General features: G+C 47.4%; 2 protein-coding genes and 2 long non-coding RNA genes across 28 annotated transcripts in view; 2 read left to right on the forward strand and 2 right to left on the reverse strand.

Moving 5' to 3' along the window:
* CDC14B (cell division cycle 14B) overlaps positions 1–15,821 on the forward strand; it is a 122,314-nt gene extending 106,493 nt beyond the window's left edge. For 4 of the 25 annotated variants that reach the window (XM_034967823.4, XM_055117844.2, XM_063594293.1 and 1 more), the window contains exons 13-14: positions 6,132–6,248; positions 12,137–15,821. In XM_034967823.4, coding sequence (XP_034823714.1) covers positions 6,132–6,248; positions 12,137–12,173 — 154 coding nt within the window. In that variant the 3' untranslated portion in view covers positions 12,174–15,821. Of the gene's footprint in view, positions 1–70; positions 215–913; positions 3,557–3,660; positions 4,050–6,131; positions 6,249–11,762 lie in introns of those variants that run through there. The other 21 variants (XM_034967820.4, XM_034967819.3, XM_034967829.3 and 18 more) reach the window with 10 other exon arrangements.
* On the reverse strand, positions 5,507–13,506 carry LOC129398754 (uncharacterized). Its single transcript, XR_008626681.2, has 3 exons — positions 13,367–13,506; positions 9,768–11,569; positions 5,507–7,017 (listed from the first exon to the last, which is right to left on the reverse strand). It is a non-coding gene; the product is annotated as an uncharacterized LOC129398754 (long non-coding RNA).
* Positions 15,822–18,155: 2,334 nt separating the features above from the next.
* On the forward strand, positions 18,156–25,041 carry LOC134728570 (uncharacterized). The gene is made up of 3 exons (XR_010109114.1): positions 18,156–18,727; positions 19,565–19,707; positions 22,670–25,041. It is a non-coding gene; the product is annotated as an uncharacterized LOC134728570 (long non-coding RNA).
* Positions 24,590–26,981, reverse strand: part of HABP4 (hyaluronan binding protein 4) — a 41,404-nt gene continuing 39,012 nt past the window's right edge. The window contains exon 8 of the mRNA XM_034967816.2: positions 24,590–25,949. Within this exon, the coding sequence (XP_034823707.1) occupies positions 25,893–25,949 (57 nt within the window). The 3' untranslated portion in view covers positions 24,590–25,892. The remainder of the gene's footprint in view (positions 25,950–26,981) is intronic.

Raw genomic sequence — 26,981 nt, forward strand, 5'->3', positions numbered from 1 at the left:
TTGATGATTGCGTAATTTATTTTGGCTTCCCAATTTGAACATCTGTTCTTTCCCCTTCACCCCTTTCCAGATGTCCCCTAGCTGTGCTGACCTCTGCACTGTGTAGTGTTGTCATCTGGTGGATTGTTTGTGACTACATTCTTCCCATCCTGCTATTCTGTCTCGATGGTTTCAGAACACAGTAGCCATCAGGACCCCCTGACAGATAGCTGCTGTAAGTGTCCCGTTCTGTTTCTCTGCCGTTGCTTACTTCTGGTGCCTAGTGTGGTTCCCACAATGCATGTTTTTCTCCTTGTCAGCTCCTAGCTTTGTTGGTTTGCCTATTTTCAAAGGTTCTTTTTCTGAATCTTTTCAATTAATGGGATGGTGGTGGGGAGGGAAGGTGGGCTTCACTGTTCCTCTCATAGAAAGGATATTGAAAGTAACATACGTTGTTTTAAAGTTATGCTTATCCTTAACATATTTCAAAATAGCAGTTGATAAAGACACTGAAACAGGTTTTCTTCACTGAAACAGTTTTTCTTCCCTATCAAAAGTAGTTAGCTTAGGATAATTGGGGTGGTTTTATTTTCGTCAGTTGGCTATACAATTTCCCTCTAGTTTTCTGTATCTTGAGTATGTCCTTCCCAATCTAGCAAAGAAGCATTTTTCCCACTGATCTACTTTCATTAAATATGTGATTTTGTAGCCTCGAAATCTGCCATTGTACAGCAGCTCTCTCATAAGTCTTCTCTCTTTAGTGTGCAGAATTTCCTGCTCTGTCTCATTTTCCTCCTCCCCTTTAGGGAATACAGTAAGTACAGTGTGTAGCACTTGATGCTAAATGAAAGTAGGAGGTCGGAGCTGAGGTCGCCTGTTTAAGTTGGTGCATTTCCCTATGATGGTCATTGTTCCCGCTTTTCTCCTTGCCCAGACATAGCCAGAATGCCTTTAATAGGCTAATAGCAGCAAATTCGTATTCTCTTGAGATCTTTCATCTTTGAAATGAAGACCTTAACAGCGAAGAGGCTTTATTTCTGCAGAAGAATGTACAAGAGGCCCACTTGTGGAACAGCATGTTGAAGACCCCCAGAAGGCGGGTGTGTCCGTGTCACGGGGTCCACCGCCACCCTTCTGTGTCTGAGCTGCGTTCTTCCTTCTCTGAAGCTTTTTCCTTAACTCATATTTTAAGAATTTCTTCTCTTGTCTCCTCTTGGACTTGGAAGTTATGAAAGAATGCAAAAGTTCCTTGCAAGATCTCTTCCAAAGAAAAATTCCATTGCAACCAACTCTGGTACTTTGTGGTTTCATTGAGTATTTTCACATAGCTGAGAAAGATTTAAAAATCAAGCTGATTTCACTCTTCAGAATTAGGCAAAACCTGCTTAACTTGCTCCTATTTATGGCATTTTCTTGAATATCTTACAAATAAAAGCTTATTGTCGCGCATTCAGACCTGCTGTATTTCTGAGATAGATTAACCTTTTGGGTGTTTTCTTCTTTACTTCTCTTAGTCAACTACGATTGCCACATATTCTGACTCAAGAGCATCATGCACTACATAGAGTTATTCTTCTCAAACTGTTCCAAGTGGCAAAGATGTTCTGAATGGGTGGAGCAGTTGCAAATAATGCTTAGGCACTTTGTGGTTGAATGATCATTCCCAGGGTAAGTTTAAACATGGTCTCTATCAGGCTCTTTTCTTTTCAGTATTCCATGTAAACTATACCTTCTGTTGTTACTGGTAATGACGTTTGCCATTGTATTTCTAGACCCAAGCAGAGTATTCAGTTCAGCCTGACTAATTATTTGGAATTTTGAGAAGCAAAAAGCTTGTGACAGTTACAGTGGTGTTCATCAGTATCATCTTTGTAGCACCCCCATGTCTTTCTCTCAAAAGGGTTTTATTTGTAAGGTGGTGACTCCTGAGCTCCACCATCCTCTGTCATCACCACCCACCTCTGCTGGCAGTGGACGCAGGTGGCGTGGCATCGTCTGATAAGTTGTTTCCAGTGAAAAGCTCCTGTTACGCGGCATGCCTGGAGAATTAGGCCATAACAACACTTCAGGCTTCTGAGTCAGACTCAGAGATAGTGGGAAAGCCTTCTCTGGAGGCTGCAGGGCCTCAGGGTCACCTTTGTGCACGCTCTTGTGGTGTCCGGAGTGGACAGCCAGTATACATAGTGCATAGTTGCCCTGATGGATTTTTTTCTTGGAATTGGACATTTATGTTCGAGACCTGGCTTTTTAGTTTTTGGCTTTGCCGTGTTCCTTGGGTTGCAGATTTCACTATATCTGAAATCTCAGAGTACCGAGGCTCCAAGGATGCTGCAGAGAAGAAGGTGAACTGGAATATAGGCAAGAGGTAGGTAGGATGGAGGATTTTGTCAGGGGAGATGGGAAGGAAGAAAATACATCTGCTGCACACTGCTCTGCAAAGCCATGCTTGGCCTGGGTTGGAAGGCAGAAGGCCGCGAGTGCCCGGGTTCCCTGTGACAGAGGCAACACGTCACCCTCTGGTGCCTGTCAGGTGGTGTGTGCTGTCACTCATGATAGCTCAGTGGAGTTCTCCCCCAACCCCGACTTAATCAGTGCATAACCTGCAGTTAGGATAAATACCGTGTTGTCAGTGCAAATAACTGGAATCTTCCGTGGTGTGGTTAATACACTCAAGTTCTATCATTCTCTTGGTTTTAAAGTTCCACAGAAATTACTAGCTATTTAATATTATTATTATATTAGTTCACTTTAATTTACACTAATTTTATAGAGAAATAAATACTTTTAAAAAGATGTTTTCCAGCAGCCTGAGAATGACTGCAGGATTTAGCAGTAGTGTCTTGTTTTGAATGGCATTTAAACACTTCAGTCATAGTTTTAATTTGAGAAATCAGGATTCAGATTTCCTAAGCAGGCAGTGTATCAGCTCTTGTTTTTTTCTCAGATTAATTATTTTGCAGTGTGATTGTTGTCTGTACTTTTGGCCAACCGTGGCCTCAAATTATTTGAGAATTAGGTGTTGTATTTTAAAAAAAAAAAGCCAACAGGAGTCTTGTTTTCTCCGTGCGTAAGGGAGTGGCCGAGGGGAGCGGATGAGAACAGTGGCAGCACGAGTGCCCCGGCCTGGGCTTCAGAAGTAGCAGTGAAGCAGCAGCAGTTTGTTTTGTTTTGTTTGGTTTTATGCAAAATTCTATATTCAAATTCTTAGCAGAGATGAATAAATACTTCCCCATCACTTTATATAAACAAATAATGTTTAGGGATGGGCAGGCTGGCTCATGCCTATAAATCCCAACATTTTGGAAGGTTGAGGCAAGAGAATCACTGAGGCCAGAATTTTGAGAATAGCCTGGGCAACATAGCGAGACCCCATCTCTATAAAATAAAAAATGAAAAAATTAGCTGGGTGTGGTGGCATGTACCTGTGGTCCCAACTACTCTGGAGGCTGAGGTAGGAGGATCAGTTGAGCCCAGGATTTGAGGCTGCTATGATTGCGCCACTGCACTCCAGCCTGGGCAACAGAGTGAGACCCTGTCTCTTAAAAAAAGAAAAGAAAAGAAAAGAAAATTTTAAAAATAATTCCTTGTTTTTAGAAGTAGAATTCACAAGCCAGGGTAATAGTTGCCTTTAATCATACAATTAAGATGCATATACACTCTTCTTTTTTTTTTTTAATACAGAGTCTCTATCACCTGGCTGGAGATCGGTGACACAAACATGGCTCACTGCAGTCTTGACCTCCCAGGCTCAAGTGATCCTCCTACCTCAACCTCCCAAGTAGCTGGAACCAAGGCACGCCCCACCACGCCCGGCTAATTATTATTATTATTTTATAGAGAGGACGTCTCACTATATTTTAGAATTTGGGCTTCTTAATGGTGTCTTGTTTCATGACTGAAAATCTGAGAAGCTACTTTTACTTTTGGGCACAAAGACTTGTTTGGCTGGTGGATTTCTTTGGTGTGGGAATTGCTTAAAATGTCCAGGCTGGTCTCGAAATTTTGGCCTCAAGTGATCCTCCTGCCTTGGTCTCCCAAAGTGCTGGAATTACAGGCATAAGCCACCGCAACCACCTCCTTTTTCTATTTTGTTAGAACATTCAACATATCAGATGATCACACTCTAGGAGAATTTCTGAACCAAACATTGGCTGATTTATCCAGGATTCATGTCCCTCTGTGAGACAGAAAGCTAGTTTCATGGGGCCCTCAGAAATCCTGCATGAGTAAAGTGAAATAGTGGGGAAAGCTGCCCATCCCCTTCTCCTCAGAAGGCTTGGGACCGCTGGCCCAAACAAGCTCCAGGTTATGCTCTGGTTGCGGAGTCTCGCTCTTTGGCCCAGGCTGGAGTGCAGTGGCACAATCTCAGCTCACTACAACCTCTGCCGCCCAGGTTCAAGCAGTTCTCCTGCCTCAGCCACCTGAGTAGTTGGGATTATAGGCACCTGCCACCACACTCGGCTAATTTTTGTATTTTTAGTAGAGACGGGGTTTCACCATCTTGGCCAGGCTGCTCTTGAACTCCTGACCTCGTGATCCAACCACCTCGGCCTCTCAAAGTGCTAGGATTACAGGTGTGAGCCACCGTGCCCAGCCTCTTGTTGCTTTTTTAGTGATGAGATGTTTAGCATTTTACTAAATGTTGGATATGCTTTGGTTTGGGTCATGCTAAGGTTGTAGAAATTTATTAATCTTAGCCTATTTTAAGGCCCTGTCTTTGGTATATTAGCCAGCATGGTGGTAGCTGAGGCCCGTGAGGTGGGATGCTCACTAATTGTAATGGTTCAACTTTTTACTCTTTTGAGCTGGGTTCTCATAAGTTGTTATTGGCTTTCTCACCTTTATGTTTGAATAGGAGAGAAGAAAGCTTGTTAAGTCAGTATTTTCTCTTTCAGAGAATTAAAAGTTGGTATCTATAAATGTGTGTATATGTGTTTAGTTTGTCATTGATTATCTCTTGAAGAAAAGAATTGCATATAGGCCTGGTGTGGTGGCTCACACCTGTAATCCCAGCACTTTGGGAGTAAGTGAGGTGGGCGAATCACCTGAGATATCAGGAGTTCGAGACCAGCTTGGCCAACATGGCAAAGCCTCATCTCTACTAAAAATACAAAAATTAACCAGGTGAGGTGGTGGGCGCCTGCGGTCCCAGCTACTCAGGAGGCTGAGGCAGGAGGATCGCTTGAACCTGGGAGGCAGAGGTTGCAGTGAGTCGAGATCACGCCACTGCACTCCAGCCTGGGAGGCAGAGGTTGCAGTGAGTCGAGATCACGCCACTGCACTCCAGCCTGGGCGACAGAGCAAGACTCCATCTCAAAAAAAAAAAAAAAAAAAGAATTGCATATAAAATCTTTTGATGTCTTTTGCTGTTTTCCCTATGACAATTGAAAGAGGAAAGAAAAAAAAAACCAAAGGACCATCTGCCTCTTAAAGGACATTCCGTGTGGCCTTTATCTCAGGATGTTCTTTTCTGATTCATCGTGTACTTCCTCCTGGGCAGCCTACTCTCATATGCACCAGTTTCTCAAGCTTTTTAGAGTTTAATTAAGGCAAGCTTTACAAAATTTAAGTGTTTTCACTTTCATTTTAGTGGCACTTGGAGATTTAGTAAGTGTTATATATAATTCAGGCAAAACTCATATTTTGCTTAAACACTTTCTAAAATTTTGAAACGTTATATAAAATCAGTATTGATTTAGTGGATTATTACCCATACTTACAGCTTTGAAGAGTGAATATTGTATAGTTATTTCCTAAATTTATGTTCCTATTCTTTAGAATTTGAGCTCTTAATGGTGTCTTGTTTCATGACTGAAAGTCTGAGAAGCTACTTCTACTTTTGTTGGGCACAAAGATTTCTTTAGCTGGTGGATTTCTTTGGTGTGGGAATTGCTTAAAATGCCAAGTCATTCGCCTTCCAGGAGCAAAGCCCTCTGGTTGTCTTTGTGTAACCTTCAAAGAGAAACGAGATGCTTCATTTTAAAAGGCCTTGATGTGAAAATGTGTTTCAGATTTTTTTGGTAAATGTGTTGATGGAAAATCCTCTCAATTCTCAAGATAATTTGCACTAAAGTGCAAAAATACTTTCCTCTGTCAAGTATTTGCAAATGGTTTCAGTGAATATAATCTTATTTTTTTCCAACTATTTTCAGAGTAATTCTTCAATCCAGTGTTCAGAGCTGTAAAACATCTGAACCTAACATTTCTGGCAGTGCAGGCATTACTAAAAGAACCACCAGATCTGCTTCAAGGAAAAGCAGTGTTAAAAGGTGAGAAAAGAATCCTACTCTTCTGAAAAGTTGCAAGCGTTTGTTTTCCAGTTTAATATTTGGACCCTACCTCTGGAGATTGACATGAAATTAGGAGAAAGTAGAGTCTCTGTGATGGGAAATTCATCAAATGTGTATTCCTTGTTCATTATCTAAGAAAATCTGGACCATTTTAATGTAGGCTTTTGTTTTGTTTTTTAGAAGTAATTCTCAACACTGGAAGTATGGTCTCTGGGTCATGATATGGGAAAGTTTTAAGTTAAGAATTTCCAAAGCTGGCTGTCAGGACTTGGAGGACATTTTTCTAGGTGTATATCAGATACAGCATCATTGCTGGACGATTAGCTGCAAATGAATGTGATGGTAGAAATGAGATAACCAGAGAGTTTGAAGATCCTTCTCTACCTAGTGACTCTTTGTCCTCTTGGCCACAGCCCACACCCGAGGCACTAGTTCTTTCACTGTCGTCACTGTCTTCAGTGAGTGTAGGCAGAATTTCACAAGGAAACCAATGTGTTCTGTGGCCACGTCGGTGACTCTGTTGTCTTTGGATATTTCTCATGAAGTGGACATGTCATTTTTAAAGTATTCTGAAAACAGATCCCATCTGAAGAGAGAATAAATAGAATAGCCCAGGAGTGGAAGTGGGGATAGATGGCTCAGGAGTAGAAGGGGGCACCTTTTCATCGTTTCCTGGTTGTTGGCAGCCCATGCAGTCCTGTTTTTGTCCTCCTGGTAAAAACGATCTCTTCTAATAGACATGAGCGACCTGAAGATAATCAGAACCAGACTTTAAAATGACCTGCACGTGTACCCTGCTTCTTTTCAGCTTCCCTGCCATGTATATCCGAGGCTTTGGGCCTAGGGGCCTTATCAGTGTGAAATTAGTCCCCAGTGCAAAGCAGCCAGTCTCCCAAGAGACCTTGGCAGAGCTGGGAGTTCTGTGTGCTTTGCCTTTTGAAGACTCATTCAGCTCTGCCATGTCTCCTCTACACTGTTTGTTTTGTACAACCTTACTGCACACTTAACACTCGCATGGGGACGCAGCAGTGCCCCGGCATAAGGATTGGAGGACTGTCAGGCACTGACTCATGATTCCAGGATTTAAAATTTTTCATTAGAAATGTACCAAATATTCCTATTTCTTTACTGTTTGATTCTTCTTGAGAATATTAGAGAAATACTGACCAAAGTTCAAAGATTTAGGTACATTGGAACAATAGCGGAGTGTTATTTATAACAGTGAGAAACAGGAAATGGGCTCAAGATTGTTACATTATGCCAAATGAATTGGGAGTCATACAGTTTAGTACACGAAGCAGTAAGTGAAAAGAGCCATGCATAACAATTCTGAAGTATGGGCCGGGTGCGGTGGCTCGTGCCTGTAATCCCAGCACTTTGGGAGGCGGAGGCAGGTGGACCACTTGAGGTCAGGAGTTTGAGACCAGCCTGGCCAACATAGTGAAACCCCGTCTCTACTAAAAATACAAAAATTAGCCAGGTGTGGTGGCAGGCACCTGTGGTCCCAGCTACTCGGGAGGCTGAGGCAGGAGAATCGCTTAAACATGGGAGGCGGAGGTTTCAGTGAGTCATGATCACACCACTGTACTCCAGCCTGGGCGACAGAGTGAGACTCTGTCTCAAAAAAGAAAAAAAAAAATTCTGAAGTATGACTCTAATTTTGTAAGTGTAAGTATACTATATATGTATAGAAATGTAGAGATGTATAAATATTTATATACCTACAATACATCTGTATTTATAGATGAGTAAGTTTCTATATATGCATAGAAATAAGACAGGAAAAATATGCTATGATACTAATAAAAGTTCTGGTTGGTGGGACAGTTGGGATTTTTTTCTTTTTTATCGTCTTATTTTCCAATTTTTCTACAATAAATGAAGGGAAATGGGAGTGTTTTAACTGACACTTTTTGGTGAGCCAAGCTATTAAAAATTCAGGCTGGGCGCGGTGGCTCACGCCTGTAATCCCAGGACTTTGGGAGGCCGAGGCAGGTAGATTATGAGGTCAGGAGTTCAAGATCAGCCTGGCCAAGATGGTGAAACTCTGTCTCTACTAAAAATACAAAAATTAGCTGGGTGCAGTGGCGGGTGCCTGTAATCCCAGCTACTCGGGAGGCTGAGGCTGGAGAATCACTTGAACTTTGGAGGCGGAGGTTGCAGTGAGCTGAGATCGCGCCATTGCACTCTAGCCTGGGCAACAGAGCAAGACTCTGTCTCAAAAAAAAAAAAATCAAATAAAAAGCCTATCGTTGATGACAGTTAATTGTTAATTTTGACATGTCTTGAAGGGGCATATTCTTTTTAGGTATGAGTGCTCAGGCTTTTTTTTTTTTTTTTTCCTTTGACATGGAGTTGCTCAGGCTGGAGAGCAGTAGTGTTTTCTCGGCTCACTGCAAACTTCGTCTTCCCGGTTCAAACCATTCTCCTGCCTCATCCTCCCGCCTCATCCTCCCAAGTAGCTGGGATTACTACTTGTGGGTGGCGTGCGCCACCACACCTGGCTAATTTTTGTATTTTTAGTAGAGACGGGGTTTCACCATTTTGGCCAGGCTGATCTTGAACTCCTGACCTCAAGTGATCCACCTGCCTCCGCCTCCCAAAGTGCTGGGATTACAGGCGTGAGCCACGGCGCCCGGCCGCTCAGGCTTTTGTTAACAGCGTAGTGTGTCTTGCACATTTAATTCTGCTGTTTGCTTTTTTAGATTATGCTTTTTAGGTTACAGAAGAGTAGAGTCCGGGAGCCTGGCTGGCACTTGCCAGGTCATATCGTCTTCCTGTGAGGAAGGAAGGGCTGGCCTTGCCTCTGTTTTTCTATCTAGGTCTCGTTGCGTTTTCATGTCACTCTAGTAACCTGAACTCCTGCCTCTCTGGAAAAGTGGTTCCTGGTTGCAGCAAGCATCTGCCTCAGGTCCCTGGCAGGGATGCTTTGAGGGTCCTAAGGTAGATTTCAGAGTCAGTAATCTGGACTGAATGTTGAAATGACCCAAAGCAGCTTCCAGGAATTTGGGATAGTTCTGAAAACCAAAAAGACTTCTTTTAAATTCCAAAATGGACTTTCAGAGATGATGTGGAGAGCAAAAGGAGTCTAACAGTGAGGATTAACTGGGGCTCACAGTTTATTTCCCCACCTTCCTCTAAGTGGGTTCTTTCTTTGTGCTTCTTTTGGGACTTTGTCCTGTGCTCACATCACCCTACCTGTTATCCACCTACAGCTTACAAAAGAAAGGCAAATTATGTATAGTTTTTAAGAATTGGAGTTAGCCAAGCTGTAGCCTGGAGCTTTTATCCTACTGAATATTATTCATAATATCATACTAAATAGTATTCATTTCTGTTTGGAGGGTAAGAGGGAATTAGTATATTGGTGCACGGTCTGATTCTGGACAAAATAGTATGAGCTAAGATTGTTGAGTAAATTTAAAGTATTGAGTTGAAATCTTTAAACAGCAGTAGAAAAAAAAATAGAGCACCCTTTTGGGGTCCTTTCATCCCTACCTGCAACGTAGCAGGGTTGCCAGTTCCTACTGGTTTGTCATCATCTCTGCGGCACATAGGAACTTGACCTTCCATTTTCATGTTCCTTGGCATCCAGGATGAAGACTCCACCCAAACTCGCTTTGCGCTTAATTGGTGCTTTTGATTTTTGGTTTTACTGAGAGGCTCTTCAGCTTTGGGGAACTTTTTCAAAAACGTCAAAAGAGCAATTACTTGGGGCAGCTGAAAAAATAGGAGTGATGTCTTAACTATTTGTCTTTGGGAAAAGGTGCCACTGTTTCTCACAGAAGATGACTATCCCCTCGTGTATCCATTTGAAGCTGTGCCACATCGAAACCTAAATCTCATGTGGCCACAGGTCTGGGACGGCGGCCAGGCAGCCTGTGTGGCCCTCGGTCCTGCCAGGGCTCTGTGTGGCACCTTCTCATTCCCTTCCCTGAGTCTGGAGAGGGAGGTGAGTGGGCTTCTCCACCTCCCACTTCCTGTTAGAGCTATAAATCCATGCTAACCTTTCTCTTTTAAGAATTAATAAATCCAGTGAATAATTGGCTCCGTTGAATTGGCCTGTTTTCAGTGTTCTCACATGACCTCTCTGAAGAGCTCTCTTAGAACAGTCTTGGAAATTTCATCATGCCCCGAGTGAGAGCCTGCAGCCACCTCATTTGCTCGCATTCACTCATGTCTTCACGCAGCCCTTCCGCTGGTGCGTGTTTGTTAGCTTATGCTGTTTCTTTTGGGCAGGCTCTTCTTTTTTTAAAATGATAACTTCATTCATTTTCTAAGAAACTGTCATGTACAAGTTACTTTAATTCTGAGTTGTATCACTAGGAACCATCACTTTCTGCTGCAGCTGCCAAACCAAACCTAAGGTCCGGGGCTCTGGGGTGCTTTGTACCTAATTCTTCATATTGCGGGGGCTGGGGAGAGAAATGCTCAGGTTCTTTCCTTAGCCTCTTTTTTTTTTTTTTTTTTTAAATGAGACAGAGTCTCACTCTGTTACCCAGGCTGGAGTGCTGTGGTGCGATCTTAGCTCACTACAACCTCCACCTCCCAGGTTGAAGTGATTCTCCTGCCTCAGCCTCCTGCATAGCTGGGAATACAGGCGTGCATCACCACGCCTGGCTAAAAATTTTCTTCTGTATTTTTAGTAGAGATGAGGTTTCACCATGTTGGCCAGGCTGGTCTTGACTCCTAACCTTAGGTGATCTGCCTGCCTCGGCCTCTCAAAGTGCTGGGATTACAGGTGTGAGCCACCGTGCCCGGCCTCTTTCCTTAGCTTCTAAAACCACGAGTGTTTTCAGGAGCCCTTCAGTTGGGAGCAGCTGCATCTAGGACCTCTAACTTCTTCAGTGTTCTCGGGTGGCTTTGCTGGTGTCACACCTGCCACTGCCTCTTGACCCTCAGAGTCTCAGATCTGGGCACCTGTTCCATTGCCTCTGGGTGTTAATTTTTGGCTACTGCCATTATCTCCAAAGTCCATCAGGAGAGGAGTCCCAGAAGGTTGTCTCCAAATGTTTCTTTGTAAAATGCTGTTTCTCTCCAGTGTTTTAAAATATTAATGATCCTTTGAAATTCCAGATATTTTCCCACTTGTCTCACTAGCTGGTCTGGGTCTTTGACTCAGTGCTCTGTTGGGATCTCTGAAAACGAAATGATCGATTCAAACGCTTCTCCTTGAAGAGCGCAGCAGCAGCAGCATCGGGCGAGGAGCCCTCCAGATTGGAAGTGGTTTTTCTGACTCTTATTTTGGTTTTGTTTGCTTTCTGAAAGTTGTTACTGACCTGAAAGTGTAGCGTCGTGAACTGGGGAAGGAGAGAAGAGAGGCAGGATGAGAATCGTGGAGTGCGGAGGCAGGTAGCCCGTAGGGTGCCTCCTGTGCTCGGTGGAGCTGGAAGCCGCTTAGGTGCCAGAGCTTTTTCTGTGACCAAATTCTGGCTTTTGAAATAACCCAGTAACAGTTCTCTTATCTTTTCATTCTGCCCGCTCCTCCCACAGCCTGGTCCCTCAGAGGAAAGGAAGGACAAGGAGTGCTTTGCAGCACGTGCCCCTGGCGGCGTCATGGTACTTTCCTGGCCCTGCTGCCCCTGCCCGTCCATCTTTTATGATTTTTATTTACTCGTATTGGTTTTTTTAAATTTCTATTTTTTGCAGAACTGAGCCTTTTTCTGCCCTGCCTTTCTCCTGTTTGTCTTTCCTTTGTGGTTGATATTGTGTTGTCTTCTCCAAAGTATTTGTCATTAAAAACTTACAGCAAGCGTATACTTTTTAGCATGTCAGTATTTTTATTATGTTGCCCTCCTTGTCTTTGATAACTGCCTGTGGACGCTGTGTAAACTTTCTGGTAAAAATCCTTTTTTTTCCCCCTGTAGTCTCTCCATTTCAAGGACTAAAACAGTCTTGCGTTAAGTAAAAACCTGTGACCAGAGCTGAAGGAAGACTCTAGGACTGAAAACTGCAACAGAAATTAGCACAATTTGAAAACAAAACAAAATTGCAAAAGCCTTAGTTGCTTTTTCCACCTAAGAAGTTGATCAATGGAGAAAATGTCCACTGGAGTTTGAATAATGAACTTTGAGTTTGGGTGCAAGCAAATGACTCAGAGAAGGGTCCAGCTCTCAAGCTGAATGACAAACATGCTGTTGTAAATTTAGTCTCAGGTGTAAATACCCAAGCCCTCTGGTACCCAGGGAGCTGGCTGGTCTGTGGTGCATGTGTGTCCCTGTGATGGCAATCATTGTAGTTGCTGGCCTTCAGAAGAATTGAGGATCTGATGGAGGTTTTTTATGTATTTATTTTCTGTTCACCTTGTGACCCTGTGTCAAAATTTATAAAGATACAAAAGGCATTACTGAAATGGTACTTTCTGTAATTTGATACTATTTGGCTTAATCATCTTCACTTGACTATTTGTAATACTGTTGTAATGTTAACTCTGTTAAGTACCCAAGCTGCTTGTCTTCCACCAAAGAGTGCTTTATTAACAAGAATCTGTGAAAATCACATTTAAACACTGTTGCATGTTGTAAGACCAGGTGGTACCTTAGTAACCTAAAACTTGCAAGAGAATATTAATGGTAGCTTTAGAAGACTCAGGAGGAGAAACTGACTTCAGAGTTGGAAGATGTTGCAAGTCGTTCCTTTTTCTGTCCTTCAGGGACTGAAGAACTGGGAGGCTGCCCATTGTTTGGTTGCCAGTCATACAAATTAAAATCATATTTCCTTCCATGAATGGAAGAAACACACTATTGCTTTTTCCCCTTGGAAACAGCAATCCCAAATAATGTCGGCTTACAAAAAAAAGAAGTTACCACTTTTTGAGAGTCCTTCCCTGTAACATTGGATTTTTTTTTCCCCTTATGAGATCCACCTAAGGCCATTGACGTGGCCTGCGATCTCAGTGACAATGATCTGCTTCTGGATCTCACTGTTGCCTTTGGTTAGGGAACACAACTAGTAACTCTGCAGAGTGCCTTCTCCCGCAGCCCTACTGGAACACAGCAGAGTCTGTGCCATGAAGCAATTACAGAAACAGAATTGATGTGCTGCTAAAAAAAAAAAAAAAAAATGGGGCCCAAAATAAAAGAATATATAGTACTCACCTCAGTTCCTTCCATAAGAAGTGGGTGGTTTAATGATTGTTAAGCCATTTTTGCCTGTGCCGGGAGCATGGAGGGCTGAGATGTCGACAGGCAGTGGGAAACAAATGCCCTCCTAAGCCACAAGGCGTGCGCCAGATCAGTAGGCAACTCCATTTTAAGAAGCTGCCTTTTTCACAAAACTGGAAGAAATAAAAGCGGTTGGAATAAACAAGTTAAAAGTCTTTAATGCAAAAAGTAATTGAAAGGCAGTGCCTCCATTTTGGTGTACTTTCTTGGAAGAAAGTATAAAATTGACCGGCATCATGAGAGACGGAAGATGCCGTGTTCTCAGCCAAACAAGCAACTCTTTCCCCGCCAGGCACTGTCGGGTGGGGTCAGGCCAGCTTTTAAACACTGGGGACTGGATCACAGAAAAACAGTGGTTTTCTGTCCCTGGAAATGAATAGGCACAAAGACCCACTTGGCTGTGGGCAGACTACTCTTCAATAAGATTTAGGTGGGAGGAGGAACATTCCTTTTGCTATTTTGAGCTGAGACAATATAAATATTCAAACTGTGCCATGCATAAAGCATTGAATTCTCAGGGCACCTCTTCTTCCCCTTACCCCTTTTAAGGCCATCCCCTCCATTAATAATAATCCAGGTAGTTGTGAAAATCGTGCTTCTATCTGATCCCTTCTTAGTTTGGCTTTTCATCCCATCAGAACAAGTAAACGTAGGCGCCACAGCTCTTGTGAGTACTGTCTCCCTCACGGTGAATGAGCCTCCTGGTGTTTCGTCCAAGAAAAGAAAGGGTGTCACTGGAACCACAGCCCTTTTTCATTTTATAAACTGCCTCTTCATGTTGCCTGCTCAAGTTTCCACCTAGAATTGCTATCACTGTGGCTCTTTCTAAAAATCTTTCTATTTAACTGGTTCACTGAAATTAGTCATAGAAAACTTGTGATTTGGTGAAGAGGCATTCCTTGTAATAACCAAATGACTTGGGATGGTGTGCATAGCAACAGTGTTACACTTACGAGGACTGTCTCTAGCATCCAGGAAGTCTCTGGGTCTGAGGGATGGAAAGTTCTTCCTGCTATGAATGAGAGTGGACTCTTCCCCTCACCCCCAACTGAAACCACAAACAACCAGAATCTTCTGGAATTCTGACTTAGAGTCGTTGTTACAGAAGACCTTGTTGCTATGGAACATGAAACTCTGTGTCAGATGGAGAGATCCCCTTAACCTAAGAGCCTTAAATAGCCCTGAAAGTACACCGGGACGGTTTGCAATGGAATTAAAATTGGAAGTGAATATTTTTAGGTGCTCTTGAAGCTTTCTGGGGACTCAAAATTATCAAGAGTCAGGGACAGTCCGGAGGAAGAGCGTCTGCAAAACTGGGTTCCTAGAAGTACAGATGGACTTAGCTTTTTGTAGAATTTGGTGAGGAGCAGCGCCTCGTGAGAGCAGAATGGCCTGGCGTGGCCAGTGCTTCCCGGCAGCACGCAGCTCTGCGGCCTCCAGAATTCCCCTGTTCTGAGCTTGATGCCCCTAGCCTGTCCCCTACCTACTTCCTCCCCTCCTCTCTAGCCCTCTCACAGGGGTGATTGCTACCTCTCTGTTTTCTTGGGCCTAGGCAAGTTTTAGAGGAGTTCCCAAGCATTGTTATGAGGCCAGTGTGCTCGAGGCCAGTGTGCTTGCTGGGCGGGATGGCCTGGGCTTGTGTGTGGCCTGAGGGCTCTCCTGGGGCCTTCTCTTTCCCCAGTCACCTTTGGAGCCACAGAAGCAGTGCACTCATTGGATGTCTGTTCTTAACACAGCTTCTCTTTCTACATTAAAAAAAATCATTATTGCATTTTGGAAAGCAGTGCTCATCAAAAGCAACTTTTAAAACCTATTTTATTGTTCCTTTAAATGTTCTCTCCCGCTGAAACTGCCCTGGAGAGGCTATCTGCTGCTCTTCCATTTACCCACATCAGGGTATTCTCCATGTCACTCAGTGGAGATGACTCCAGATGTGTTTAAAGACTGGACAATTCACCTATACTGTGTAGGAAATTACCTCCTTAATTACCTGGTAGAATTGTCAGCAGACATGTTCATCCGATGATAGTACTGCAGTTTTCTATTAATAATTTGCAGACTTTTATCTAACCTGCACTCATGTACAGATTATTAAAAGTTTTAAAATGTAACTGATCAGTATTGATCAATCATTGTCTTGATTTTTTTTTACAGCGTATATTTCTAATCATATTTTTTAAAGCCAAGAGAACTGGTTGAATGAATGTTTATTTTCCTGAAGGTATTTTTAAGATAAAGCTTCCTAATGGCGTGTAAACTTTGCATATGTATGTAGTTTGATACATATTGTCACATTTGAAAATCTTGTGGGTTGTAACTGGTTTTATACAAAATATCGAATAGTGGAAATTGTATAATTACAATCATGTAATTAAAAGTATTAACCCAACAGCCTTTTTGTTTATTGTGTTACTTACCAAGCATTTTGAATTCTGGTAGGCAGTGGGTTAGATCATAAAGCAGAGGTAACCCGGAATCTGTATAAGTCTTCTTAGGACGGCCATAATGGAATACCCCAGACTGGGTGGCTGACACAGAAGTTCATTTCCTCACAGTTCTGGAGGCTGCAAGTCCACGACCAAGCTGTGGGCGGGCTTGGTTTCTCCCAAGGCCTCTCTCCTGGGCTTGGAGGCGCTGCCTCCTCGCAGGGCCTCTCTTTGGTGCCTGCGTGGCCCTGGTGCCTCTCTTCCCCTCTACTCCCCTCTCAAGAGGACACCAGTCAGATTGGATTGGGGCTTACCCCGATGGCCTCATTTTAACTTCACCACGTCGTTAAAGGCCCCATGTCCACATAGAGCCACATCTGAAGGGGCTGGGGTTAGGGCTTTAGTGTTTGAATCTGGAAGTTAGTCCAGCCCCCTTCTGTAGGGTAAGGTGGTGAGTGACAGGGGGCTCCTGCTGCCAGGCCATTCCTCACACCCCAGCACCAGCTCACACAACACAAAGTTTTGACTTTCTGCAGACCTCTAAAGATAAGACTTAAGTCAGTCAGGCTCTTGGGATCCTGCAGGGCATTTTGCCTGCCAAGGTCGGGCGGCACCAGCCCCAGCACCCTCCCCAGCTTGTGGTCCAACCCCCCGGACGCCAGACCCCTGCTTTCTACCTGCCCTGCCTCTGGTGCCAGGCAGGACCCCAAGGGCTCAGTGTCCACACCTCACACACAGCTTACTGCTGAGACTCAAGACCCTGTGTTCTGTCGAGTTCTACCCAGTTCCCCCAAGGAGCTGTGCTTGGATTCACACTGGGATACAAGTGTCCAAAGTAAAAACCAGAGACCTGCCTTCTCGCCCCTCTCCCGACTCCACACCACACATGACCCCCCAGAGTGTTTATTTGCAGACCCTGGCTCTGTGGGAGCTGTGGCCTCTCCCTGCCCCTCCATGGCTTCCCCTGAGGCCACTAGAGCTCTCCCCTGACCCACTAGAGCTCAGGCAGCTGGCGCCACCACGCAGCTCCGTGAAGTCCCTGAGTGCTGCAAAGGGGCCGGCTTGGAGGCATTGTTTGAGATGAAACCACGAGGCATGTCTGTTCCTCCTGGGGGGCTGGGCCTTCTAGGCCTGTGGCTGGGAGGCAGCAGGCTGCGGGGACCCCTGGTCCTTAGAGACTTGTCTCCTTCCGTGTCATCTAGAGCCACTCTGCCCAGGGCCCATCCACCTTGTGCGGGATTTGCTCATCCCCTCTGCTTCCATTTCTTAAGTGAAATGGAAATGAAAAGAATCCCTACCTTAGCAGTTGGTATGAGAGTTAAAATAACACGTGGAAAGTGCTTAAAACAGTATCGGGGCATATCTTTCAATTCACTACTTTGTCATATATTTTAGGTCATTTTCTCTAGATAATTGGGGAAAGAATGACTGATAGCAGATTACAGTCCCTCAGTTTCTGATATTTTTGGTACCTGCAGCATAATTTTATGCACAGGTAATGGTGTAAACATTTAAAAAGAGGTCACGTAAACTATTTTGCCTTGAAGTGGGGACCCACACGCTGAAGCTAAGTCTCGAGAGTGGTTGTTCAGAGGCAAGCTTGGGCCATGGGAGAGGAGCTGCAAGGGACCCTTCCCGCGGCCCCTCAGTGGACTGAAATACAAGTTGCCGTGGAAAGTGCAAGTCCCACTGGGCGTATCTGCCCCAGCTCCGCCACTTCTGTGGCCTTGGGGACCCTTGATCTGCTGGCCGAGCCTCACTTTGTTCAGTGGTACAATTGGACTAGTGAGCACCTAGCGTTTGGTTTAACAGAAGTACGTGGCTGTGCCTTAGCTGGGGGACTGTGACATCAACTTTGCCGTCTCCCCCTCCTCTGTGTGTCTAAGTGCAGCTATGGGTGCATTGGAAAGGAGCATCTAGGGAGGAATTCTCCAAGAACACGAGCTTTAGCTCCTCTATAGCACGCCCTGACTAGCTGCCACACTCTCCCTGTTGACGTCTTACTGTCAGAGCACTGCATCCGTGTTCTGCAGAAATTCTTCCTGGGCGGTGCTGGCTATTTCCTTAGGATAAATTCTTACAAAAGGGGTTTCTGGGTCAAAAATTTGTAAGATGTTAAAGCTTTTGCTGTACACTGTGTGAAAAAGCAGCTTGGTACAATTGTTGAGAACATGCATTCTGGGCCCAGGCTGTTTGCAAACCTAAGTGCTGCCACTTAGCTTAGATTTGGGCTAAGTGACTTAGGCTCCCTAAACCCGTTTCTTCTCTGAAATGGGGATGGCAGTATCCATCTTACAGGGTTGTGTGAGGATGAAATGAAAAGTTAATATTTTTCATAGCTGAGAACAAGTGTCTGGCACACGCTAAGAGCCATATATATTGTGCCTAGTAAAAAAAATAAAATTAATGCTGTCCAGGAGAAGTGTAAAAATGCACAGTCGCCACTGCCCGCTCCTCTCCCGTTAGCAGCTGTTGTGACGCTGGTGAGCTGCTCAGTTAATAGCAGGACGCTGGCCTCAGCGCCGTGGGTAGGGGGTCACGCTCACTGTCCTGCTATATTATGTCGTCCTAGCTTTAGCTTTTCCACATTGATTTTGGGCATTTTGTCTTCCAAGCGGTTGGCGCAGCCTGCCCTTACGTCCTAGCCTCCCTGTGTCTATCCGTTTATTGGGGGAGAAATGGATCCCCCTGAGCAAAGCCTTCCGGATTCCTCCCCAGCGCCTCGGGGGTCCCTGGCCTGTGTGGGAGTGGGGGGGCCTCCCGCCTCTGCCTCCCCGCCTCTAACCCCGCCTGACTCTTTGGCAGCAAGTCTGCATGGCTTTGACACGCTTCTGGACGACGCGTGCTGGGTCCACACAGAAATCCCCAGGTAAGGAGGCTCCGGCCTGGCCGCGGAGGCTCTAACGGGCCAAGTCTGTTTCTAAAGGGGGAGACGACTCCGCGTGGGAGGGCCACCGTGTGCTTTGTGCGTTGTGGGACTCGGGGAGGACAATGGTTTCTCCTGGCCCTGGGTGTGTTTCTCTGTGTTAAACAAGACGTCTTTTCCGGCGGGGCCGTTCTCCCTGGCGTGGGACTCCGGGGAATGCAGCGTGTCTGGCGTCCTGGCACCCGCCTACTCGGTGCCACCGGACGGTCCAGGCCCCCATGCGTTTCCCTGGCCCCGGGCTGTTGCTGCCCCCAGCTGGGAACGGCTCACTCGCTTCCAATGCCGCTTGTCCTGGGCAGTACACAGGACAGAGAAGCCGCCTCGGTGCTCTCGGGCCGGCGGGCAGAGGAAGGAGCTGGAGGAAGGGGCTTCTCGGAGGGAGGGCGCGGGACGGGCTCCCCGGGAGCGGGTCCGCTGCACCTCCTCCAGCGGGGACTTCAAGGTGGCCTGGGCGGTGGAGCCAGCGGGGTCTCCCTTGCCTGCGCCTGGATTGCGGGGTCAGCCGGGACCCAGCCGGAGGGAGACGCACGGAGCGGCCCGGCAGGACCGCGGTTGGCGTGTCCTCAAGTAGCCGCGGAGTGTCCACTCAGCACTCACTGGCCAGGCTGGAGGGTAACGGCTGATGGCCGTTCTGGGCCCCAACCCAAGTTTGCCTTGCGGTTGAGAGTTAGCGGCCCAGGAAACTAGTCCTTGCCGTCCACACAAACTCAAGCCCTGAGACAGGCCCTGTGGTGGTGGTGGTGGTTAAGTACAGCGCTGTCCATCTCCTCCCTTTTCCAGCGATGGTTGGCTGTCACCTTTCTAGACCGGCTTCTGATCTGGCTCGGGATCCACAAGGACTAGACCTGCGGGGAAGGTCTCTCCTGGACACGCCCGTTGCCCACTGCAAGTTCTCTCCAGGTGCAATTGAAGCCTCTCAGCAGGTGCGTCTGCCTCATTCTTCCACTGGGTATTGAGCCATCAGCCCAGGGCCTTCCTTTAGGTGGGCCTCGGCCTGACTGGGTTGGGAATGGCCGGGCTGACACCCGCCCTGGGATGGTAGCAGGCCCATTCCAGGCGCAGCAGGGCAGTGCTGCTGACACTTTCTTAGGCTAGGAGCCCCTGTGCGATGATCTGATGGAAGCTGAGGCCCCTCCATCTCCCCAGAAAAGTTCGCACCAAATTTTTGAAGGCTGCATCGATGGGTCAACTTAGTGACTTGCTGGCTGTGGCCACACACCCCAGGTGTGCTGTTTGTACAGATGCCGTGTGGAAGGCACCCCCGGAGGTATGCAGTGATGGCAGGGTCTATTCATCAATCAGCAACACCCACGCAGCCTCACCCTGCCTGGGCCTGCCGGGGAGCCTCAGTAAAAATTCCCAGGGCATCTTTCTACCTTGGTCACAGCAAGCCAGTTCCCCAAGCATGTCCCTCATAGGCCACATGGCGTTCCCATTTCTCCTGCTTTCTATCCACCTTCCCTCTTCCTGAAAACTTCCCCAGCATCACCGCTGGCTCCAGCTCTATCCTCTCACCAGCAAAACATGCACATTGTGGTCAGTTTGCTTAGAACTTGTCTCAGATATTTGAAACGTTTTCCTCACTGTTGCTCTGACGCAAGACCCGTGGCCAGTATCCATGTGGGCCGCCAGTACAGTTGTGCAGGTTGTTCATCGCACAACTCCAGGGAGTGCCAGGCACACTGAAGTCAATGTGAGCCAAGTTCCTGGGCAGGGGCGGGGGGCGGGGGGGGGCAGCACACATGGGTACCCAGAAAAGGCAGCCTTGCTGAAGGCGCCCTCAGTCCCTTTGCAGGGTGGTGGTTCTTGAGGAGAAATGTCTTACCCTGCCTCAGTGTCTGAGAACATTTGAGACTCTCAGAAGCCTCCTGTGGGTTTATGTACAAGTTGATGCCACATGACAGGCACTCCTTACCTTACAAATGGCTTTGAGCTCCCAAAGTTATGTAATTCAGCCCTCTGGGATTGGGTGTGCCCAATCCCAGTTTTGTAAAGAAAGTGTTCAGGCCAGGCGAGGTGGCTCACGCCTGTAATCCCAGCACTTTGGGAGGCTGAGGCAGGTGGATCATGAGGTCAGGAGATTGAGCCCATCCTGGCTAACACGGTGAAACCCCGTCTCTACTAAAAATACAAAAAATTAGCCGGGCGTGGTGGTGGGTGCCTGTAGTCCCAGCTACTTGGGAGGCTGAGGCAGGAGAATGGCGTGAACCCGGGAGACAGAGCTTGCAGTGAGCCGAGATCGCGCCACTGCACTGCAGCCTGGGCGACAGAGCGAGACTCTGACAAAAAAGAAAGGGGAGGGGAGGGGAGACGGGATGGGACAGGACTGGACAGGACGGGACTGGACAGGACAGGAGGGGACGGGAGGGGGGAGGGGACGGGAGGGGAGGGGAGGAAGAAAAGGAAGGGAAAGAAAGGAAAGGAAGAAAGAAAGAAAGAAAAGAGTGCTCAGATGGCAGTGGTTCCCTGATTTTCCCCACAGAGGCCTGATTGGCCCAAGGCGTAGCTGTGGGGGGTGTGAGAGCCTTTGCAATCTGGTTTGGGAAATTCCTTTCATCTAGAGTCCAAGGAAACTTTGTGGCCAGGCAGAGGCTTTCCAGGAGCAACAGGAGATGTGCAGAAAAGCTGGGCTGGGCAAAGCAGGCAGGAGCCGCTAGGCCTTTAGGCCTAGGGAGCCAAGTTTTAGTCCCATCTGGTTTGCATGGAGAATACCTGAGCGTGGGCCCTCTGCACTGCTGCAGTGTGCAGTACCCTGCTAGGCACCATGGCCATCTCCACATGGCTCAGAGTGGCTGAGCACAGAGGCAAACACTCCATGTCTCCTTTCATCCCCTGCCTGAGGTACAGGCGTCCCTTTTCCTGTCCCCTCTCCTAACAGCTTTGCCCAAGGGACTAGTCCTTTCACTGGAAATTTCAGGAGTGTGTAGAAAGGATGTGGGGCTCAGGGACTGAATCTGGTTTCAGCTTCTACCTTCCCTAATAGTAGCCAGGTAGCAAGAAAGACAGCGTCCTTGCCTGAGTGTAAAATGACAAGGCATGACAAGACAGGGCTCCCAGGCTCTCAAGCAAACGCTCTGCTCCTTCAGTAACCAGGCTTTGCCATAGGTGCAGGGGGAAAGCGGGTAGGTGGAGGGGCATCCTTCGGACTTAAAGTCTGAAAGACTTTTCTTTGAAAAGGCAGCACTGGCGTGGAGGGGAACGCCTGGGGGCAGCGAGTCCTGGGAGCGCGGGGATGAGGTGGTGATCAGCATGGTCCATGTGGCCAGGCTTTGGAGGAAAATGTGGTTACAAGGCAGTTCTGCACTTTTTTTAAGAGATGAAGTTTTTCTCTGTCACCCAGGCTGGAGTGCAGTGGCATGATCATAGCTCACTGTAACCTCAAACTCCTGGGCTCAAGCCATCCTCCTGCCTCAGCCTACCAAGTAGCTATGACTACAGGTGTGTGCCACCCACCTAATTTTAAAATTTATTGTAGAGACATGGTCTTACTGTGTTGCTCAGGCTGGTCTTGAGCTCCTGGCCTCAAGCAATCCTCCCACCTCAGCCTCCCAAAGTATTACAGGCGTGGGCCACCATGCCCAGTCTAGTTTTGCACTTTTATCTGTATCTTATTTGATAATAAAAAGGTTTTAAAATATCCCTGCATTTTTTCTTCCTCATTCCCTTTTCCACATCTCATCCTCCATCCACAACACAGGCCCCCTGTGGGACACAGCCAGGCCAAAGCCTCTCACGCCCGCAGCCCACCCCAGGTTGTCTGAAGCAGGCATGAGTGTCGGGAGGGTTCAGGGAAGGCTGTTCACATGGGCCATGGTCCTTGCAGAAGGCTGAGAGGAGACAGCAGCAGCCAAAGAAAATGAGCAAATCTGTCTTCTGTGTCTACAGCGGAGGCCGCCATGTGGAGAGAGCAGGCAGGCCCACTGCTGCTGAGAACAGGGCAGGCACGGGCAGCTCCTGTTCTGCCTTTCCCAGCTTCGGAGACGCAGGCTCAGCTGCTCCGAAGCACCTGCCAGCACCACACAGTACAGTTTCAGAGGACAGCAGTCTCCTTCCCGTGAAGCTCCCATGTGCTGGAATGGCATGGACTTGCTGATCAACAGAAGGAAATGGTCTGAAGTCTGACCAGCACAAGGAAGGAGGCTGGCTGGCTCAGAGGGGCCCACCTTGCGTGGAATGAAAACGCCAAAGGCTCATGAGCAACATTAGGCTAGAGGGGTCTTGTTCAAAGCATCCAACTCTGACTTCGGAGGCATTCCCAGCCGGCAGCAGTGTGTCCAGCCTGCCTCTTCCCAGGCTGGTCTGACATGCAGCTTAGGCTTTCATCCCAAGTTGGGTACTGACCCCTCCCTCTCGGGCAGCACCTCCCTTTAAAAAAAATTTTTTTTTTCTTCCAAAGACAGAGTCTTGCTCTTGTTGTCCAGGCTGGAGTGCAGTGGCGCGATCTAGGCTCACTGCAACCTCCTTCTCCCAGGTTCAAGCGACTCTCCTGCCTCAGCCTCCTGAGTAGCTGGGATTATAGGCGTCTGCCACCATGCCCGGCTAATTTCTGTATTTTTAGTAGAGACAGGGTTTCACCATGTTGGCCAGGCTGGTCTCGAACTCCTGACCTCAAGTGATCTGCCTGCCTTGGCCTCCCAAAGTGCTGGGATTACAGGTGTGAGCCACCGCACCCAGCCAAGCACCCCTATCTCTAGAGGATCTGGCCCCCCAGCCCAGTTACTGCAGGGCAGCTTTCCCCACCTGGTGACAGGCTGTGCGCAGCAGCCCCAGGACCTCACCCTGAGCTGAGTCTTCAGGAGCCGCCCTGGTGGCACAACTCAGACACCCCTGAGGCCTAGCAGTCAACTCCTGATTCAGACATGATCCAGTCCAGCCTGGGCTTGGCTATAACCAGCTCAAACTTGCTTGACCTCCACTTTTCAGGAGACTTGGGGACGACAGCCCTCATCGGCGTCTTTCATGGGGTTACTCTGCTTGAGTCTAAGTCGCCAGCCAGAAACGTGGTGCCCAGGGTGCCCTGCCTCAGGACATGTCCACACCCACGTCACAAGCACCTGAGGAGTCTGGCCGGGGCACTGTGGTCCAAAAGGTCCTGCCGCCTCCGCATCTGACTGTCCCTACGGCATGCTGGTGACACCCCCCTGCCCTTCGCTTCTGTCCTCCCTGGCTTCTCTGGGGCACTTGGGGCTATGTACAACCTGGCACGATCCAGAAAGGGTGCAAACAAAATGCCTACATCCAGGCACACGACCAAGTCAGCGAGAGCTAGCCCTGGTAAGCAAACATAGCCCATTACAGGTTCAGAACGTGCACCGGGTTCCCCAAAACTGTCTTCAACCACATGAGTCAACAGCTCTATGGGATAGGAACTGTCAGTGTTTTTGCAACTGCAACATTAAACCAAGTGCTGTGGGCTTTTCAAGTACTATTCACAACACTAAAGGAAAGTTTCTTCAAAGGGCTCTCTGGCTAATCTTCAAAGCCGCGGTTAGGCAAAATGACAGTGTGACAGCTTCAAACCCACTGACTCATGACACAGCCCTGATGTTGTACCGGCTAGGTTCAGATTTCAGAAATCAGGGCACTTGCATCCATTGCCTTTTCCAGGAAAGGGAAGAAAACACTCAGTTGATAAACCTTAGTACTCAGATAATAATTAAATAAGAGACCAAAAGTAGGCTATCACCCAAAGCAAACATCCTTAACTGACCCTAACGTGTATGGATTCAACTTTGATTATTCAACAAAATCATGACCGACTGCTGTGGCCTGGAGTAACCAAAGGACTGTTTTCTCTACACAAAGTCAGGAGCGAATACCAACCTTTATTTGCACTTGGGTTCCAGTTCAAAGCCACCTTAGACAGTGTGGCAAAGTGGGAAAAAGCACAGATCCTGGGACCAAGGTTCAGATTCCATCTCAAGCGAGCATATGAACTGTGTGACAACAGGCAGACAATACCTCTGTGTCTATGAGAAAGCGGGGAGAGCAACACCCCAGCTTCTAGCAGCTCTACAGCTGCCTGGACCTGCAGGCCCTCCTAGGCCCACTTCCTCCCCAGCACAGTGTGTGTTCCCGGGCGTGTGTGGCTCTGGGTCCAGCTCTGTTCAGGGTGGGGCTCCAGGTGAATTACTGAACCTCTGAGGAGTACCCCCAACCCCAAACTTTCACCAAAAGCAATAAAGAGGAACTCTAGAACTGGAGCCAGGACTAAGTGAGAAAAACTGCTTATAAGTGCTTAATAAATACTAGTTATTTACAACTTTTGCTCAAGCCGAGGGCAGAGGCCTTTGTACGCAGCTGCCGAACTCTGACTCTAGTTCTGCGGAAGAAAAGGATGCGGTATTTGCTTTTGCCATGATCCCTTTCCATTTGATTGGCAGGTTAAATAACATGGTTTTTGAAGTCACATACTTAATATTCTTCCTAAAAACCACCCAAACACTAGATGTGTGTGTGCACACACACAGAAACCACGAGGTAGTTTAAATCACCATTAAAAATCAACGCTTTCTCTGATTCTGTGTCACAGAGTGGTGGCCAGTGGCTACACAATAGCGATTTTTAAATGATTGGTTAAGTGAAAACCAGAACTCAAAATATTCCAGGAGAGAAGATAACATTTACAAGTAAACAGTAAGTGCAATTGTATTTTAATTTCTTGGTCTCTGAAAACTCAGCTGTGACTGCTTTCCATTAACAGTTCCAGCTCTATGTGTTTCCTCTAACGCTAAAGGCACAGACCCTGGGAATCTACTGCTTCCTAAGAGTCTCCATGGAGTCTATTTTACAACCTCCTTTCCCTCCATGCTTCCGCGGAGGAGTCTATACTATCTCTATATACACATTTTAAACATTATTCCTGTTCTTCATTTGAAATTCCTTCAATAAAAACACAGTCACCATTCTTCATCTTCTTGGGAAATGGCCTGCTCTCGAGCCTCTGGAGAAGCACCTCTAACAGCCCAGCCCGAAAAAGTGCAACAAATTTACACGACACGGGAAAAGCAACATCTATTGTTCTTAGAGTCTGACTCCTTGGCCCAGCCGGAAAAGTCTCCCCACAGGTGTGCAGTGCAGCTCCGCGGTGCTGGGAAACAGGGCTCTTTCAAGACAGCGCAGGGAAATCTTCTGGGTCATCCGGGTTGGGGGCAACATCTTGCATCTAAAGAAGAAAAGAAATACTTTGAAATCCACTGCCCCTTCATCCATTCCCAATATCCCAATGGGATAACAAGGGCCTGGCACCAACGCTGAGGGGCCTGCATTAGAGGCAGGACCCACAGTGGGAAGGGGAGAGTCACAGGTCACTGCTAACCCAGGAAAGTACAGCTCCCCTCCCACACAGGCCTCCAGCCTCCTCGAAAAAGGAGCTGCCTCCCTTCCTACGTCCTGCAAGCTCTTACTGGGGGGTTCTGCATGGGCACGTCCTTCATCGAGTAAATAGAATGGTTACTGCGTGCCGGGCACTGGAGGAGCACAGACAGTGCCTATCCTCGGGGAGCTCACGGTGCTGGAGAAACTGACCATCGAATCAGGAGCTTCACTAACACGTCCTGGGAAGGAGGGGCCACAGGAGGGCCATCCAGTGCAATTTGGTGGCACAGTGGACACCAAGGTCAGGCAAGGTTTTGTGGGAAGAGAAGGTTCTCCCTGGGATGAACCTCAATGGATGAGCAAAGGGAACAAGGACTTGGATTGGGAAACAGTGTGACCTGATGGGGGCGGGCCCTAAGGGCGGTTCTGAGGTGGGGGGATGCACAGGTTGTGGAGGTGGGGACAGATGCCAGTGAAGAGGTGGGTGGCACTGGATCTCAGAGTGGTTTCCCAACACACTCCCTGGAGTGCTCCGCTATAGGAAAGGAGTGAGGGTGTGTTTCCTATCTCAGAATAGACCCTATTTCCAACCTGGCCCCAAATATACCCCTACACCCCCCACCCAAAAAATTGTGTTTTTGCTCCTGCTTAAGCAAAAACAAACCATAGACACTGCTTCCAGGGGCTGCTCCCTAGAGCGAGGGAACCGGGCAGCAGGAGGAGCATTGCCAAGACCAGCCACAGAGAAGGGGTCTGTGCCATGGGGCCTTGGGGCTGATTTCCAATGAATAAGTGTCCATACCACATTAGGAAGCACCTACTACATGCCAGGCACTGCGTGGCACTGCGTAAACCGATAATGAGCAAAAGCAGCCGCTGA

The sequence above is a fragment of the Pan paniscus genome, chromosome 11, assembly GCF_029289425.2.
Source record: "Pan paniscus chromosome 11, NHGRI_mPanPan1-v2.0_pri, whole genome shotgun sequence".
NCBI classification, from domain to species: domain Eukaryota; kingdom Metazoa; phylum Chordata; class Mammalia; order Primates; family Hominidae; genus Pan; species Pan paniscus.